Here is a 19,674-nt window from a genome sequence, read left to right on the forward strand (position 1 = left end):
GTGCAACATCAGTAGCAGATATCAAATGCAAAAATCAACAAATCCTATTCCATTCATTCACCAAAACCTCCTCGGAGGGTGCAAAAGTGCATGTTATGAGGACAAGTTTTTGATAAATTTCTGGACCCTTCTCTAAATGCATGAGAAGGGTTTAAATACTACTAACTAAATAACTTAATTACACAGATTCATGATACAGTTTAAATGACCGCCCTTTTTCTAAGCTAAACTATTTCTAAAAATTAATCTAATATCTAACTATTTCTGCATTTGTTCCTTAATGTTGTAAGCATTCAGCATTTGCTTGGGAGAGTCGGCTGACTGTCTTTCGCTTTTAGTTGAGCTAAGCAAACAGAAATGGTAAGAGTTGGCACCATCTTTTCAACAAGGTTGATGATATACTCAAGAGTCATCTTCTGACTATGTGGATTTACTGCGTATGCCCAGTAATAGCCTCAGTTCAACTTGGTTAACCCTTTGGATTGCTTCTACCTTTTCTTTAGCTTTATGTTTCCAGTTTGTTCTTTACCATTGCTTTCTTGCACTTTCTGGGTTTACAAGTGACTGAGCAGTTAGAGAATTTGCTTTTTGAATAATTTTCTCAGTGACGCACGATAATCAGAAACTGCCTCCGTTCTTTGATCTGGGCCTTTCTGATGCGTTTTTCGCCTTTTGCGCCTTTTTCTTTACTGGGTACAAAGCTTCAAAATTTGTGAGAATAACGCTTTTTTGTAAGCTTTTGACCTTGAGTTTTAACCTGCCTGTTGATATCAGCATCATTGGATACTTATTCGACCATAGCTGTAAAGAAAGATCTGTAATGGATGGCTTAGCAACATGCTGTAAATCTGCGGCTATGTTGCATGCGGGCGTCTTATCTCTGTCTTTAGACATTGGAGTTTTACTCTTTTTCCTCATAGCTTCCTGCATATTGCTTTGTGTAACTTTTATTTTTCGTTCCTGCAATTCACAAATGAGGAGAGAGTAATGATAAAAATTGACAGGAAAGCTTTAAGTGATACAGATACGCAAAAACATGCCACTTGACGTAAACTGAGTCTTCAAACAACAAAATCTTTTTTCATTAACAACTGGCATGCAATTCATTAATTATCATTAAAGTGCGTATCCAGCTTTTTGGTTTACGGAAAACTTTTCTTGAATATTGAGCCAGGAAAATTTTCGATGAAATATTTCTGTGATCTGTATCGCAGAATCACATTATCGCAGTGTATTTGTGCTATGTTATCGCATGTTTGCTTGATCATGCTATCACAAAATCGCAAAATCACTGTATCGCAAAATCGCAAAATCACTGTATCGCAAAATCGCAACATCGTTATGTATCTTTTATACAATTTTGTGAGATGCGATATGCGATATCGCATATCAGCGATTCTTCAAGATTTTCCAACGTGATTTTTATATTAATGCATGCGATGCAATGGATTTCACGTCGCAATCTCGCAATTTATCATTTTTACTCATAAGGAAGTGTCTTATAATTCTTTGCGCGATGCGATGTTTCTTAAGGAGTAAAATAAATAAGCCTTAATTGATTTTTTGAATTTTTTACTAAGGGTCCCCACTTACCTAGTGTTATTGCTAATACTAAATAAGGAGGGGGGTTGCTAGTGGCCACTAACACCTCCTCAATGTTCTATGAAGATCCCTAAACCCTCCTTATTGTAGCTTCAAAACTCCCCCTTAATGTTTTTTCTTCTTAACGAAAGCTATTTTTAATATTTTAATATGAAATATTTTTTTTTTTACTCAATGTTTACCAAGTTCTTCATCTCTAATTGGTATGTAGACCTTGTCTATCTCTTTCATGGTTGTATTGTTTAATTCCTTTTCCACATGTGTAATTTTACCTCCATTAAAGGGACCCAGGGATAGAGCATGGTAGAGAACACAACAAAATAGGCTAGGGCATGAGTTCTCTAGAGAGTGAAAATAAAAAAATGGTAAAGGATTCTCCATTAAAACAACTTGCACCATTATGCATATGCCACCATATATTACATGCCCATTTTGGGAAATCAATGGTAATTTCTTATGGCTTTCCCTATAAATAACTTAAAAGAGATTATTGGTTAGGGTAAAGATAAATTACAAGTTTGTGAACCTTGAAAATCTGAATTGCTTGTAGTGCACAAAATCTAAGTGGGAGGATTTGAGAATAAGCTTCGACTACTGCGCAAGTACTTTACATCATAAAAGTTAACAAATGATGTTGAAAACCCTATAACAATAAGACAAAACCAATCCCTCATCACAAGGATGCAATCAAAGCCATGTAATTATTTAAATTGATCTCCATATTTAATCATTGATTTGTCTTAATTCCATCAAAATTCATTTACTCGAAAGATTGATCCAAAACCAATTTCCTACAATTTAGTTTCCTCTTTCTCCAAGTGTATTAAATGACCAAATATTCCAAACCAAAATGATCTGATTTAGAATATTAGTTTTCACTGCTAAGATCTTCCTCAAATGATTAACAAAATGCTTTCATTGTACTTAAGGATTCATGAATTTTTGCAATACAAATGAAGAGTTTTTATTTTAATTTTATGAGTAATTTAACATAAACTAGAAATTGAAGAGCAGTGTAAACATGTATAGAACATCATCAAAAACACATTACAACAAGCACATGATAAAGGAGTTCACCCCTCCTAGGCTACGTCTCGTTGGTCCAACTTCCAATGGCTTGGGCCTCTCTATTATGCTTAAAAGTATAAAAATTTGTGTTTACAATGCTCAAATGCTTCTAAAACTTGCTCCAATCTGTTCAGAATGCTAAAAAATGGCTATCTAGCCTCTTTTTTCATCTGATTTGGTGGAAAAATGAAGAAGTTATGACTTCCCCTTGTTTTCCCACTATTCGTTCCATAAATTTCTCCACATCCATGAGGAACCCACAATTTCTCTCCAAAAATCCCTAAACAAGTGAGAATTTTGCCGTGCGATGGGCCATAATCTATCGGCACTGATTGCACATCAAAAATCGCAATGAGTGGAGTCTCGCGGTCTTCTGCACTATGAACTATGTGGGAGATATGTGATTGTGATTTAGCAGACTCGACGAAACTCTTAACTGAAGCTTATAAATGTATCGTGTCTGGGATCCTTTTGTAATCGACAGATAAACCAACCCATGCTTCAAATGCTCTGCGATACGGTGGACCCACCGGGAGTATTAAACATAACATATAGATTATCACATCTGGGAACCCCATCACATATCGCAATCAACGCTTTCCATCGATGGATACCAAAACCCATACAATTGTGGACCTGCTGGGATTATCAAACCTAGTCCATAAAATATCGAGTCCAGAGCCCCGTTGCAATCACAATCGGCTCTTAAACCATCGACGTATGAACCCAATCTCCGTTCTATGATAACACAGACCCATCGGGACTATAAATCATAATGGATAAAATATCAGGTCCAGAACCCTGTCGCAGTTGCAACTGAGATTACTTCGGGGCTTCTTTGTAAACACTAGCCCCTTTGTGATTGCTAAATGTGATAAATCACATCGAAACTCAGTACCTGCCTCGGGCCAATTCTATAACACCTCCCTTCGATGATGTGTGATTTTCGAAATACAAGAACCAATGGTGGCCTACCACTTGGCACCTCCTGATTCCATGATGGAACCTGCCACGTCATCTAATCCTACTATGTGAGCAAGTCAAACCTGAACTTTGACTTGCTCTAACTTCTGCATATGAGCTCAGATTTGAGTTCCGTCCACACTGGTGGAATCAGAATGATGAGCTCTTCGATCTGAAGAAAATTTTAACAAGTTTCTAACACTTTGTTTTTTGAGCCTAATTTTGAGCACCTGATCACTCCTCCACGCTAGAAGCCATTTGGGCCCCAAAGGGATGACTTTCAATTTTTCAGTAGGTGAGGGTATATTTCCCTCACCTTTCAAACCTCTATCCATTTAGCTTTTTATGGAATTTTACCCTTGAGCCCCACTTGAAGATAATCAATACTTCCCCTTTTTGTTGTCCTTTTTCTTCTGTCAAGTATAGTGTCTTATTGAAGCACATCAAGGAATTCTGGAGAAAAGTATTCAATAGATGGAATTTGAATATTCTCTCCTTGATCTTCAATCAAAGGAGGCTCATACAACCTTAAATTCTCAACATTAACAACAAGACAAATTTTCATATATGAAGGAAAATCCAACCTGAAGGCATTGTTACCAATCTTTTCCAAAATTTTGAATGGACCATATCTAATTGGGTTGACCTCTTTACCTTCTCCTTGGAGCTTCTCTTTGTTAATGTGAAGCCAAAATTCATCACCAACTTGGAACTTGTGATCTTGACGATGCTTGTCGTGCCTTTCTTTGTACTTGCCTTGATGTTTCTCAAGATGTTCTTGAACCTTTTGGTATACTAATTGTATTTGTTCAATGAAGTTTATTGCTTTGTCTATGTCGCTATGACCTTCAATAGCAACAACTTTGGCAAAAATAAAATCCAAGGGAGATTTAGGCAAGTATCCCATGCATGTCTCAAATGACGAAGTTTGAATGGAAGAGTGTTTAGCTCAGTTGCAAGCATGTTGAATATAGTGCAACTGTTCATCCCACAGCTTAAGAAGCTTGCTGCAATACCCACAAAAAATATGTATCATTGTTCTATTCACTACCTCTGTTTGACCATCTGTTTGTGGATGAAAGGTTGTACTCTTTTTCAATTTGGTGTCCATGAATCCCCATAAGCTTGACAAAAAAATCCCAACAAAGCAAGAATCTCGATCACTAACAATGGATGTGGGCAATCCAAAATGCACCCAAACATTCTAAAAGAATAACTGAGCAGTTTTTTCAGCTGTAACTTGTTTTCTACATGGAATAAAAATACACATTTTGCTAAACCTATCCAAAACTACATATAAATAATCAATACCTCCTTTTGACAATGGAAGACCTCCTATAAAATCCATAGAAACACTCTCACGCTGTCGTGTAGGAACCGAAAATGGTGTGTACAATCCTAACTTCCTATTTCTATGCTTACTGATTGCACATAATGAACATCCTTTAATAAAAAAAGACACACTCTCAAGCATGTGAGGCCAATAACAATACCTCTGTAGATGTGCCACCATCTTACTTACACTGAAATGAGCTGCAATAAGAGAAGTATGTGCCTCTTTTATGATATTAACTCTTTCTCCCTATGGAATACGAAGCTTGCCAAAATGGCACAAGAAGTTATCATGTAAATGATAATCCAATTCCTCCACTTGGTTACCTTGACTCAAGCTTGCATAAACATATTGAAAGTCATTATCTGAAGCATATTTCTTAATATAACATTTATGTAAAACATAACTATGCTTAAGTAAAATAGCTGCACTAAAAATAGGTCTAGAAAGAAGATCAACAACTTTATTGTAGATACGTTTCTTATACCTGATTACCAATTGGAATGGTTGAAGAAAACCCATCAATCGAAATTTCCTTGATTGTTGCAACTTTGATTATGATTGCATGTATCGCAATGGTTGATGATCAATGTGAATGACTGTTTCCTTACCCATCAAATATTGTTTCCATTTTTCACACTATGCACCAATGCATACAATTCCTTGTCACATGTAGGATAGTTAACCACTGCACCATTAAAAGTTTCCAAATGACAAGAGATAGGCTTGCCATGCTGCATGAGCACTACACCCATAACATAATCACTAGCATCTGTTTGAATCTCAAATGACTGTCTCAAGTCTGGAAGTGCAAGTACGGGATTTGTATTGATCTTTTTCTTCGACGCATCAAAGACCTTTTGTTGTTTTCCTCCCCACTGAAAAACCTTTTTCATGCTTGTCAACACATGCAAAGGAGTTGCTATAAGAGAAAAATTAGCAATGAATTTCCTCCAATATTGGGTTGCTCCTAGAAAACTTCTTACCTCTATAACTGTCTTGGGCCTTGGCCAATTTACAGTGACATCAACCTTGGAGGGATATATTTTCAACTCACCTCCTCCAACAATATAACCCAAGTAAACTAGAGAAGCCTTTCCAAACTCGCACTTTGACATCTTAAGATACAACTGTTCTTTTTTCATGACATCAAGTACTTTTCTTACATGCTTGACATGCTCATCATGGGATTTACTAAAAATTAAGATGTCATGTAAGTAGAATATGACAATTTCATCAAGAAATGGCCTCAACACATCATTCATCACATGCATGAATGTAGCAGGAGCATTGCATAAACCAAACAGCATAACTAGCCATTTAAACAAACCTTGTTTTGATTTGAATGTTGTCTTCCAGATGTCTCCTTCAGCTATTCTAATTTGATGGTAGCCACTTCTTACGTCCAACTTAGTAAAATACTTTTCATCTTTCAATTGATCCATTAAATCATCTATTCGAGGCAGTGGGTAATGGTTTTTTACCTTAGTTTTGTTTAATGTACGAAAGTCCACACACATGTGCCATGTCCCATCCTTCTTTAGCACCAAGACAATAGGTGAACCACAAGGCAAGGAAGACGGTTTGATGATCCCTTTATCCAACAACTCTTGGATTTTTGTCTTAATTTCTACACTTTCCATCACTAACATCCTGTACATGCCAATGTTAGGAAGAGGACAATCTTGTTGCCATTGTATCTCGTGTTGGATTCCTTTCTTGGGAGGTAATCCCTTTGGTTCCTGAAACATTTCGTCACACTGGCTAACTATGTCAACCAATTCAGATTTCAAATCCGAATCACAACCTTTAAAAGCTTCATTATCAACATCATTTTTGGGTTTGATCATCAGAAGCACAAAATTCTTGCTCGAATTCACTAGTCTTTTCATATGCCCTGCATTAACAAGTGAAAGATATGTTTTCTTGTTGTGAGCTCTCACAATATATTCTACTCCATTTTTCAATAAATGATATTTATTTTCACGTCGATGGAAGATAGCTTTTTTGTCATAAAGGTATGGGCTGCCCAAAACAATGCCACAGATATCTAGCAGCAGTACGTTAAGCTCCACTTCATCTATGAAATTTGCAATAATAGCGAATCTCAGTTTACACTTTATAGTAACCTACAATTTCACATTGTCACATACCCATCCAAGTGGAAATGGTTTATGATGTGGAATAGTTTCCGGATTTAAACTCTTAATAATATTTTCAGAGATAAGATTGGCTTGCGAGCCACTATCAAAAAGCATATCAATCTTGTTATGTTTTGAGACCATCCTTATGTGAAACAATTCTATTCTCCTCTTTTCATTTGGAGTTTCATTTTGAGACTCTGAAGAAATAATGCTGGAAATGGATTCTTTTCCTTTTAATCCCATGGTTGTGATTTTAGTTTCATCACTCGAATCCGATCCCAAATCCTGTTGAGTGGTTGCAGTTGTCTTCTATTTTCCTTTGTTGTTGTTTCTTTTTGGTCTCATTTCAGGATGAAACTTCCAACAATGAGCTTCATTGTGACTCTCTCTAGAACAATGTTTGCATGTATTTTTCTCTCCTTCTTTTTTTATAGGCACATTTTCTTTGCCTTCCATTTCAAATCCCTTTCTTTTTCTTTACCTTTAAACAAATTTTTACTACCTTCTTCTTAGGTGCTTTTCCCTCTTGCCTCAAGATGAGTGGCTTGCACACACACATCATCTAGATTATCGGGATGAAACATTAAGATAGTATGCCTAAGGTAACTATGTAAACCCCCTATGTACTTCAGCAAAGTGTCTTGTGATTGCAAATCTACGCCTAAAATCAAAGACCTTTTTCTGAATTCTTGGGTGTAGTCTTGCACATTTTGACCTTTAAGCTGTCTAAAGTTCTGCCAATTCATGATGATTTTCTACATATAAGCTAGAGGGCAGAATTTCCTTTTAATTGTAGCAATTAAATCATTCCATGAAATTAAGATATTATTGTGTTCTTTAATCTCCTCTTAGGTCTTTGATTGCCACCATACTAGTGTTTCACCCTCCATTCTCAAGGAAGCTAACTAAATCTTTATGTCATCCTCTTGAAGGTTTTGAATCTTGCAATAGACCTCCAACTGATGAATCCAATTATCAAGATTCTTTTCATTCACTTCACCATTATACATGGGCAACTCGAATTTAACATCAAGTTTTAAAAAAGGTGATTTACTAATTCCTTTTGAAGAATGATGATGAATATGAGTAAGGGTTGTCGTAGTGGAAGAGGGTGAAGATGCTTGTGAAGAAGAAGATGAAGAATATGGTGGAGAGGGTGGAGGTTTGTCTCCATTTCTATTACCTCCTCTTGAAGAGCCTTCTCTATTGGGAGGTTTCAAACTTTTTCCTTGCAACCTCATATTCCTCTCTTCATAGAGGACTTTCACCATTTATGTCATATCAAAAAAATCATTTCTGAAAGTCTTCTCATCGTCTGTCATGTTTGTAGGTTCTCCTTCATAAGACATGATCTCTAGAGTCTCAACTGCAACTTGAGGCTGAACTGGTGTTGGAGACCGTTGCAACCTTTCTCTTCTTCCCCTTGACCCAACTTTAGGGCTTCCAACTAGCTTCCTTCACCTTTTTTGAGTTTTAACCTTGTAACTATGACATAAGATTGAAAACAATTAAATCCTTTTTTCACAAAGAAAACCTAGTGCTCTAATACCAAATTGATCTAATTTAGAATATTAGTTTGTAGTTCTAACATCTTCCTCAGATTATTAACAAAATACTTTGATTATGCTTAAGGATTCATGAATTTTTGCAAGTGAAATGAAGAGTTTTTATGTTAATTTTATGAGCAATTTAACATAAATTTGAAATTAAACAACAACATAAACATGTACAGAACATCATCAAAAACATCTCCTTGGTCCAACTTCCAATCTCTTGGGCCTCTCTATTATGCTCAAAAGTGTAAAAATTTGTATTTACAATGCTCAAATGCTTTTGAAACCTGCTACAATCAGTTCAGAATGCTCAAAAATGGTTATAGAGCCTCTTTTTGCAACTAATTTGGTGGAAAAATGAAGAAGTTACGACTTCCCATTATTTTCCCACTATTCGTTCCACAAATTGCTCTACATCTAACATGAACCCACAATTTCACTCCAAAAATCCGCTAACCGAACAAAAATTTTGTTGTGGGACGGGCCATAATCCATTGGCACTGACTGTCCATCGCAAATCACAATCGGCGGAGTCCTACGGTCTTCTGGACTGTGAACCAAGCAGGCGATATGCGATTGTCATTTGGTGAACTTGATGAAACTCTTAACTAAAGCTTATAAATGTATCACGTCTGGGATCCTTTCACAATCAATGGATAAACCAACGCATGCTTCAAGAAATCTGCGATATGGCGGACTCATCAGGACTATTAAACATAACATATATATTATCGTATATGGGAACCCCATCACATATTGCAATCTACACTTTCCATTGGTGGATACCAAAAACCATACAACTGTGGACTTGTCGAGATTATTAAACCTAGTCCATAAAATATCGAGTCCATAGCCCCGTCACAATTGCAATCAATGCTTAAACCATTAGTGCATTAACCCAACCTACGTTCCGTGATAACACAGACCCACCAGGACTTTAAATCATAATGGATAAAGTATCAGGTCTGGAACCCTGTCGTAATCATAATCGGGATTACTGTCAAGGCCGCTTCGTAATTACTAGCCCCTTTGCGATTGTGATATGTGAGAAATTGCATCACAACCCAGTGCCTGCAGAGGGCCGATTCTGTAACACCTCCCTTTGCCAATGTGTGATTTGAAAAATGCAGGAACTAATGATAGCCTGCCACTTGGCGCCTCCCAATTCACTAATGGAACTTGCCACATCATCCAATCTTGCCATGTGAGCAAGTCAAACATGAACTTTGACTTGTTCTAACTTCTACATACGAGCTCAAATTTGAGTGTCGTTTGCACCATCAGAGTGACGAGCTCTTCAATCTGAAGCTAATTTTAACAAGATTCTAACACTTTGAATTTTGAGCACCTGATCACATAATCAAGTTTCAAATTATAATTTCTTCTCTCAATCAAGCCAAATTGGCATCTGTGATTTCTCTTCGATGGGAGAAACACAAATCCTCTTCCTCGATTGTGACAAAAGAGAGAGGATTCCATATTTGAGCTATATTTCACCCTCCATCTATAACTTGACATATAAAAGGTCAACCACTCATCGAAATAATGTTGTTCCAAAATGAAAACATATTATTTTGCTACCAAGTCATCATATAGTTATATTATATTATATCATTTCAAATATGCCTTTGCAATTTTGTATTCTCTCCAATTATTTGAGTCTATTGAGTTTGTTATAATTCCTTTAAACTTATTGAGTAATACAATTTGCAATTATAGACATAGAAGATAAAATTTCTAGGAAAGAACACATCAACTTTAAATTCATCTTAACCCAAGATATATCATAGCTTTCAAGGGATTAAATCCCTAAAGGTGAAAACTTTTCCTCGAGATTTTTCCATCTAAAAAATATTTTCATCTTATTCCTCTCTACCCATGATAAATTTCATAACATGGATTTACTCTCATAACATGGATTTACTCTCATTCTTAATAGACATACACACAATGTTAGCTCCATGCTCTTAATACACACACATACACACTCCATGTTCTTAATATGGAGACACACATAAACCCACCATGTGTTAACTCGTTTTTAATACACATACACACACATACCCACTATTTGTTAACCCCATGTTCTTAATACACAAACATACGCACACGCACCATGTGTTAGTCGTGTGTGGAAGGTGACTTGGCATATATGTTACTATGTTGGGTGGGTCTATGTGAGTCGGCTCTGTCAGTTGGCCCGGATAAGATTATAAACAGCCAGAACTTAGAATAGAGACATGAACATACATGGCTGGATGGAGAATTGGTCGGCCAGCTTGCAAGCTTTGGTGAGCCCTGTTAGCCGGTTGCTGTAATCAATCTCATTCCTGCTAGTCATAAAGAAATATTCTACTTATAATTAATATTGAAATATTTTTGAACATTTTGTGTCATATCCATATAAACATGGGAAAAATTCAACATCTCCTTCATACTTCTTAAAAAAACCTATTCATGGAAAGATCTCGTCATATAAAATGTTGGTCCCACTCTAATATATATACACACATTAATTATAAAAAAAAAGTAGTACATTATATGTTTTTTTACATATCTCTCAAAGTACTTCATTTAAATAACATTTTTCTAACCGGCCATAATATTGTGAAAATTTTTCAGTGACGAGGGACGGCTGGTCCATGATGTCGTTAAACATGTGTTGAGTATGAAACGTGTACACAAAACATCCAGCTATTCCTACGATGTGTTCCTCAACCATCGTGGCAAGGATGTTAAGAACACACTGGCCAGCCATCTGTACTATCGTCTTCGTAATTACGGCTTGAGAGTTTTTTTTGACAAGGAGGAGATGCAGAAAGGAAACAGAATAAATTTGGTGATAGAAAACGCTATTAAAGGCGCGCCTGTTCATGTTGCCATCTTTTCTGCAGCCTATGCAGAATCAGAATGGTGTATGGATGAGCTTGTACTCATGGTCCAATCCGAGTCGATCATTATTCCAGTTTTCTACAATTTGAACCCTACAGAGATGTGGTCGAATCCTGTGGACGGCACGAACGGTGTATACGCTGAAGCCCTGCGCATCCTCAAAGAGGAAAAAATATTTGACCCTGAAACTCATCAAGAGAAGCCGCGATACGAGTCCCACACCATTGAAAAATGGAAAGAGGCTCTGATGGAAGTTACAGGGAGAGACGGTTTCAAGCTGGAGACATATGATGGGTGAGAACTGCACCTGCAACTTTTGTTAATTTGTTGGAACGAGTGGTAAACCAGAAATTATTGTTTTAGCTTTTTTTTTCTTAAATTGGTTGAAATGAGCAGTATACGACAATTTATTTATTTAGGCGTTTCTTACTAGTAATTTCATTGTGAACATTTTTTTCAGTGACGAGGGGAAACTGGTCGACATGATCGTGCGAGAAGTTGTTAAATACAAAAGCAAAGGACGATGAAGCAAAAATTTTGAAAAACAATGTCAGCAGCAGCGAGAATTCGGTTGGATATAAAAAAAAATTGAGTGGATAAAATTTAATATAGGAAAAATTTGAAAATACATATGCTACACATTCTTACCAATAGAATTTACTATGTTTTTTGCCATACTTTCATATGAACAGGAAACTTTACCATTTTCTGTGATACTTTCTTGTTTATAGCAACTGGAAATGGAATCGGTGAATTTACCATTTTTTTTTGGCCAAATACCGTTAAACTTGGTAACTATGGTTGTGCCCCGTGGATAATTTAAATTGCAATCATTTAGATAATTTAAATTGCAATCATTTATAAAACATAATTTTTGTTATTAATATCGGAAATATTTAAAAATATTTTATTTTTGCGGTTTGCCGATTGAGTTGTAGATTCTGAAATAAAAACATCTTTTTGACTCGCTTCCTCTCCGTCGGAGATGCCTTGTTTATTTTGTTATTCTATCTTATTTGGTTAGGACAAGTTCTTATCTAGGTGAAGGAAGGTTACTTTTGGTTAGAATTTTGGTAAAAAAAAAATTAATTAATCTTGCAGAAACAGTGTTTAAATTACTTTTTTAAAAGTGGTAATGGATTCAGGACCATCAAAAACTTTTGGAGTACTCAAAATCTTAATGTTTAACAGCTTTAATCTGAATTTACAAAAATCCCTGCCGGAATTTATCAAAATATTAGTGGAATTTTAATGATTTTCAGAGCAAAAAAAATAGTCTGGTTAGACTACAACATTTGGTTAAACAAAAGTGGTTACCAATTTTCCACTCTTGTTTTCAATAGAGAAGCCATTGTGTTTCCAATTTCTGATTCTAATTATGTTTTGAATAGACAAGCCATCATGTTTCCAATTTTTGATTCTGAATATTAATGGGAGAATCCATTATGTTATAAAAATTTTAACACCACTTCATTATTTATAAAAGAGCATTTTTAAGACATTTTTTCAAGAAAAAAATATTTTTTTGTTTAAAAAGTCATTTTTTATTTTAGTTATTTTACAAAACTTTATATTTAAAACAAAAATAAAATATTTTAAGGCAAAAGTTTATATTTAAAACAAAAATAGTTTGAGAAATTTTAAACTCAAGAGTTTAAGACACAAACATTTTAAAACAAAACTCTATATTCAAGAGGATGGAAATTAAGAAGAAAACATAATTAATAATTAAAACAAAACCATATCATTTTGAGACAACATTATCTAAGAGTTGCAAAATTGACCTAAATCTGCAATATCACTTATCCGGAAGCTTCTTATATTTCACTAACCATTCAAGTTATCTTATATAAAGACAAAAAACTGTTGAGCTATTCATTTTGTGGAGTTACTCTAAACAACCCAATTTAACTATTTTTTAATTATTTAATTCAATGTATAGTTATTTTAAAATTATATAAAAAAGTTATATAAAGTAGTAAATTAAAGATAATTTGATTTTAAAACAATTACAATGTACATCCAGCATTCTAAAAATATAATAAATGTATTCTAAGCCCTGCCTATGACATATATATTAATTTCAAAATTATACCTAATTTATTTTTTTTCTAAATGAAAAGTAAAAAATTGATTATTGCATGTCTTATACTCATATCTAAATTTTCTTTTCACTATTGACCAAATATATCAAAGATATAAATAACAATAATTTAATTATTTCTTAAATAATATTTACTATCTAAATTTTTCCTTATTATAAAAAACCATACAAAATGCAGGTGAGTATAACTTTTTTTTTTCTAAATGAAAAGTAAAAATTTGATTATTGCATGTCTTATACACATATCTCAATTTTCTTTTTACTATTGAATAAATATATTAAAGAGATAAATAACAATAATCTAATTATTTTTTAAATAATATTTTAGTATTTAAATTTTTCCCTGTTGTAAAAAAACTATACAAAGGTATGAAGATTTTGGTAAATATTATCATATAGTAATTAGAAACCCATGAATGCATTATTAAGAAATCAAGTAATATCAGTGATTGATATTATTTCAAATTAGGGAATAACGACTATATATATATATATATATATATATATATATATATTGAAGGAGGTTGAAAGAGTACTTCTAGCATAAACTTTATATTAACCTAAAAGCCATTTTCGTGCCCCTATAGTCACCTAGATGGGAGGGTGAATTAGCGTACCGAGATGGCCCATCAATGTAGGTTTGTGGTGCATTGTGACTCATTTCATCTCATTGATTTTCTAAATAACATGATTCCATACTATAATTCACTTTTTATATTTCAAAATTATTGAAATTCATAAGTTCCACACTTATTGGAGTATGTAGATAATCATTCCATACAATTATGCCTTAATATAACCAATACGCAAATGATATGAATGAAAGTAATCTTATAGAATCAATGCCCCAACTTGCCTAACAATTGTCAAATATTCAAATATGCTACAACCAAGTGAACACTTTTTATATTTCACAATTATTAAAATTCATAAGTTTAACACTTATTGAAGTATGTAGATGATCATTCCATACAATTATGCCTTAATATAACCAATATGCAAATGATATGAATGAATGTAATCTTATAGAATCAACAACCCAAATAACCTAACAATTGTCAAATATTCAAATGTGCTATAACCAAGTGAACTCTAGTATCATATAACAATTAAAAAATTATAAGATCACACAATCCATACAAGCCTATCCCCAAATTTCCTATTTGATTTACTACAGTCGATCACAACCTTTTCATAGATCAAAATCGTTTCACTTGATAGAAATAGTAAGTACTCTCATATGCATGTAATGTGTTAAGAGTTAAGTTAAGTGGAAGAAAGTAGGTTAAGTCTAATATTATAAGTCAAGTGAGTCAGAGTGAGAAAGTTAACACCTTGTTAAGAAAAGCTAAGTTAAGGAAAAGAAAAATGTCGATTTATGTTAAAGTGAAGCTAGAAAAGGTTAGTTAAAGTGTTAAGTCATAGTTTGCATGAGGAAAAAAAGTTAGAGTTTGCATGATTCCATATTTAGAAATTTTAGTGCTTATATACTCATGGTTAGGTCATTGTAATGTGAAGTAGGAAGAGATAATAACAACAACTCGGTGGATGTATATGAGAGAATAATTAATGAATAGAACTTATTTATTCAAACGTAAGCTTGTGTACTAATTTCTCATGTTTTAATTTTTCATGTTTTTGCATGTTTATCTCTGCCTATAAATAACAAGTGCTATCAAAGAAAAGTTTAACAAGGTTTCAAAGGACCAAGGATTTAAGAAGGTCATGAGATACTTACACTAAGAGCCTTGGCTATTGTGATTAGCCTGCAAATCAAAGTTTGCAACCATTGGTCCATAGGTGGAAACTAGAGCTCGTTGAGAGTTTATAAACCCAACTTCCAAATTATTAGGGTGAGTAGCCTACATACTCACCACCATATCAAGAGGAAAGAGCCACCACCATTGACCAAAGAAGGAGTCTCCACCATGATTTGCAATCATGAGCCACAATAAGAAACTTCGTAGAAGAGCTTAGAAAAGTTGATAGTAGTTGGGAGCCACTGTTAAAATGAAGGTTAAAATGTTTAGTTTTAAAGATAGTCAAGTGTATGCAATGTTCATTTCTAGAAGGCTGAAACAATAAGGAAAGAAGAAAAAAGTAAAAAGAAAGACAACAATCATGGGTTACAAAGAAATATTGAAGCAAACAGGAAAAATAAATATAAAAGAAGAGACAAAGTATCTCGAAGAGCTCATATAGGTTCTCATCATGGTTAGAGAATTAAAAAGACAAGTAGATGAAGTAGAACAACTTGAGGATGAATGGATAAAGATAGATCTGGTAACACTTCCAAAATTTACTGGGAAAATTTTTAATTTTTTTGAACTGTCAAAATAAAAACTTTTAATCGATGTAAAGAGTTGATTGAGTATTGGTCTAATAACCCATATGATGAAGTATGTGATGGATAAGTATTGGATCTTATATAACATGCATTATATGAGAATTCCTTTTGCAAGGTAGAAAAAGCTACATCTTCCTAGGAAGCATGGAAGAACCTAGAAGTAGAATTTGGTATAAAGGAAAATGACATAAAGCAGAAAAAATTGTTATAGACTGTTGAAGAATCAAAAGAAAGTCAATTGCATGTCTCAGATTAAATGAAAAAGATTCTAGGAGGAAAAAAAAGTTTGGAGAGTCCCACTCAAATGTCGATGATGGTCATAAATACTACAAAAGTGAAACCCATGATGCATAAATTCATATGGATGAAGAAGACACAAGAAAGGTTACAAAGTGAGAAGTTGAAGACTCTACATGTGAGGTAGAGAAAGAGCATATAGATGCTCGGGAACCCCACTATAACATGGATGGTGAAGATGATGGTGAATCCCACTGTGACAAGACACATGTCGATGGTCACTTCAAAGTGAGTTATGAAAATCCAACAATAGACCTTGTTAATGATGGTGAAGTTTCCAATAAAGAAGTGAATAACATGTGTGATATAGTTGGTATGATTGTAGTTGATGATGATCCCTTTGCATCAGAGTTTGAGGCATTTAAGTTTGAGAATAACCAATACAATTTTTCATATTAAGTAAGGGTTTTTAGAGTTGAAAGCGCATCTCTTATGAAGCAAGAAATAAATGATGGATTTGATGAAGTTGAAATTGTTAATGAGCACATGCATGCTTGGATATCTCACCATAGAGTGGATGAAATTTATGTTGATGAAATTTTTGGTCTCTATTTTGAAATAAGGATTGATAGTGGATATGTGGAAAGTGCCATGTTCGATGAAGAATTAAAGGTTGAAGCCACCACTGTAGTAGTGAGTTATGAAGAAATAGTTAGAATTTCTCATGAAGCAATGTGTGATCTAGCAACAGTTGATGATTGAGAAGAGGATAAAGTGGTTCATGAGTTTTGATGAAAATATCCACTAACACCATAACAATGGAAGATAACCTCAATGTAGTTGAAGAGAGAGCAAGTAGACACGAAAACAATCCAGTTGCAGTTATATTTGAAAGAGAAGATGAAGAAAAATATATAAGAAAGGGAATGGAAATTTGAGAAGACAAAAATGAAAGAATTGAAACGACCTTTCATTAATGGAGTCAAGAAGAGATCAAATTCTACTATCAAGAAATATGGCAGAAATAAGATTGGGAATATGAAGCAGAAGAAGCATGGAAAAGTTCATAGTTGGAAGATGAAGAGTTGTGGTAGTAGTCCATGAGTGAACAAATATTTCAAGGGGAAGATATATAATAGGCTCTGAAAGCCTAAATTGTTTTTTAGAACAAATATAAAAGAATTCAAAGAAAATTTCCAATAGAAGCAAATGAAGAAATATGGACCTTACATCAAGAAAGTGCAACTAAAAATGAATCAGTTTCAAGGCTATAGAATATGGAAGGAATGAAAAAGAAAAAGCTGCATTGTAAAACATTTTTTGAGCGAAATTTTTATTGCAAGCATAGCATGCATAGTTGAGCCACAATTAAGTTAAGGTTGAGTCATATGGTCATAATTAAGGGGGGGTTTTACAAATAGCATTATAACATCATTTATCACTCCTGTAGACTTGATGCTCTTTTATGGCACTCAATGGTACCTTTTTCCATACATACTTGATCTTATATTAAAAAATAATATTTCAAATTCCATACATGAATCTGCCTACACTAAATTGCGTATATATGTGGGTCCTATAATACTTCACCCATGTATAGATTTTAAAATATGAAAAATAAAATAAAATGTTATTTTTCAAGCAGGGTTCATGAGTTTTACGAGAGCACACCTACAGGAGCTCATGGCACAACCGAGTTAACTAATTTCAAGTGCTACATATACACCCCTTGGGTAGGCCTAAAAACATAAGAGAAGGGCTATCGACATTATACCCATTTTTCTCCAAAATCAAGTATGTTTTTCCCTTGCCTCCTGCACTCCTAGCCTCTAGGAAATCCTCATTTCCTTTTCAAATATATTCAACATATTTATAGAATCTCCTTGCACTTGTTAGAGGGTTTGTCTTCGTGGTTCAGGATTGACAAATTTGGAGGAAGGCTCTGTCAATTCCTTTGGCCTAGATTAGGTTGTACCTTTCTTGTACCCACTGTTTTTAATCAATAAAGAAGCTCATGCCTTGTTCCCGATATGTTATTATCGTATGAATAGTAATTCATATTCTTATATATGATGATCTAACACATCTTTTATGTATGAAGACTGAATTATCTATCATATATATGCTTCTCTAAATTGAATTGTAGGCTTGCTCATTCTCAAAGAAGCAGAGGTTTTGGAACATAGGACCTTCTAGTACATTTCCAAATCCATGTTTGGTAATTCATATGTTTGGCATGCTTGTTTGGCTTCTCTTTGTTGATTATTTTGTTCTGCTATGTTGAGGTTTTCAACCCTTACATTAGGGAACTCTTCCCACCAAAAAAATTGGCAACTCTATTGGGGAATACCATCAAGTATTTCCTAGAGGGGTTTTTGTTCTTTGGTCTAGGTTTCTTTGTTATTTCTTGACTTTTCCAACCTTCTTGACTCTTAAGAAATTTGGTCATTTAGCCTAGTCTCTTGGACTAGGGTTGTCTTTTTATTTTTTCTCTATTTTTCCATTTATACAATATTTTTATTGTAAACATTTTGTATATATGTGGTTTCTTCCAAAGAAACCTACGTACATGTTGAGTCCCAAACTTGCATCTTCCCCATACACCTTTTTAGCCTTCTTTTCCATTTACTTGACCCACCAAGCTAACAAATCATTGCATACTAGTCTAAAAAGAGCTTATAAAATGGTTTCCTAACTATGTTTATGACTGCTGTTTGATTTAGGTTTTTTGTTCAATCAGCTATGGAAACTTGTCAGTTTCCGCAGCCAGCACAGGTTTCTGTAGCCAGCTCTAGTTGCCGCAGCCATTTTGTTAAAGACTATGTTACAGGTCTCCAATGGAGAATTCGGCCACATGGGCAAGCTGCAAATGTCATGTACATGGAGTGTGTCCCTTTAGTTTAGCCAAATCGCTCAGCAACAGCCATGGTCAAAGACAGTTAAAGGAACGGCCAAACCAAGAGTTCTGCGGTGGCACGGCTCTGTTTTGTTCATGTGAAGGTTTGCGTGGCAATATTCTTAATTTCCGAAGGTATGCCGGCACCTGTGGATCAATCCCTGAACCGAATCAAGCAGCCACGACTCCATGGATTTATCTGTCATGATTACCATACCGCTAGATCACAGGCTGTAGAGATTTACGTGTCTGTTTGACAGCGTAAAATCTAGGAAACAGTTATAGCGTTTTCACTTATAAATAATGCGTTGTTATACGCTGGATAGTTAACTTTTTTAGATGTAATTTTGACTGTTGTTATAAACCCACTATACCGTGCTTCCCTTTTGTCTTATTTACTGCACTTGAATACATGAGAAGACAACATTCTTGAATTCGATTTGTGACTGAGTATTGACTGGCTGAGGTTGCAGAGGGCCCCTGTACACCAAGGCTCTGTATAGTTTCTTACTTGCTTTCATTATGTTCTTATAAT

General features: G+C 34.5%; 1 protein-coding gene across 1 annotated transcript in view; it reads left to right on the forward strand.

The window, feature by feature from the left end:
* LOC149213380 (uncharacterized) overlaps nucleotides 1-12,438 on the forward strand; it is a 50,930-nt gene extending 38,492 nt beyond the window's left edge. The window contains exons 2-3 of the mRNA XM_089391991.1: nucleotides 11,286-11,849; nucleotides 12,016-12,438. Coding sequence (XP_089248117.1) covers nucleotides 11,286-11,849; nucleotides 12,016-12,082 — 631 coding nt within the window. The 3' untranslated portion in view covers nucleotides 12,083-12,438. The remainder of the gene's footprint in view (nucleotides 1-11,285; nucleotides 11,850-12,015) is intronic.
* The last annotated feature ends 7,236 nt before the right edge of the window (nucleotides 12,439-19,674 follow it).

Source organism: Pinus tabuliformis, chromosome 1_1 (assembly GCF_031772625.1).
Source record: "Pinus tabuliformis cultivar Carrire ecotype Pingquan chromosome 1_1, CPIR1, whole genome shotgun sequence".
In the NCBI taxonomy this organism is placed as follows: Eukaryota; Viridiplantae; Streptophyta; class Pinopsida; order Pinales; family Pinaceae; genus Pinus; species Pinus tabuliformis.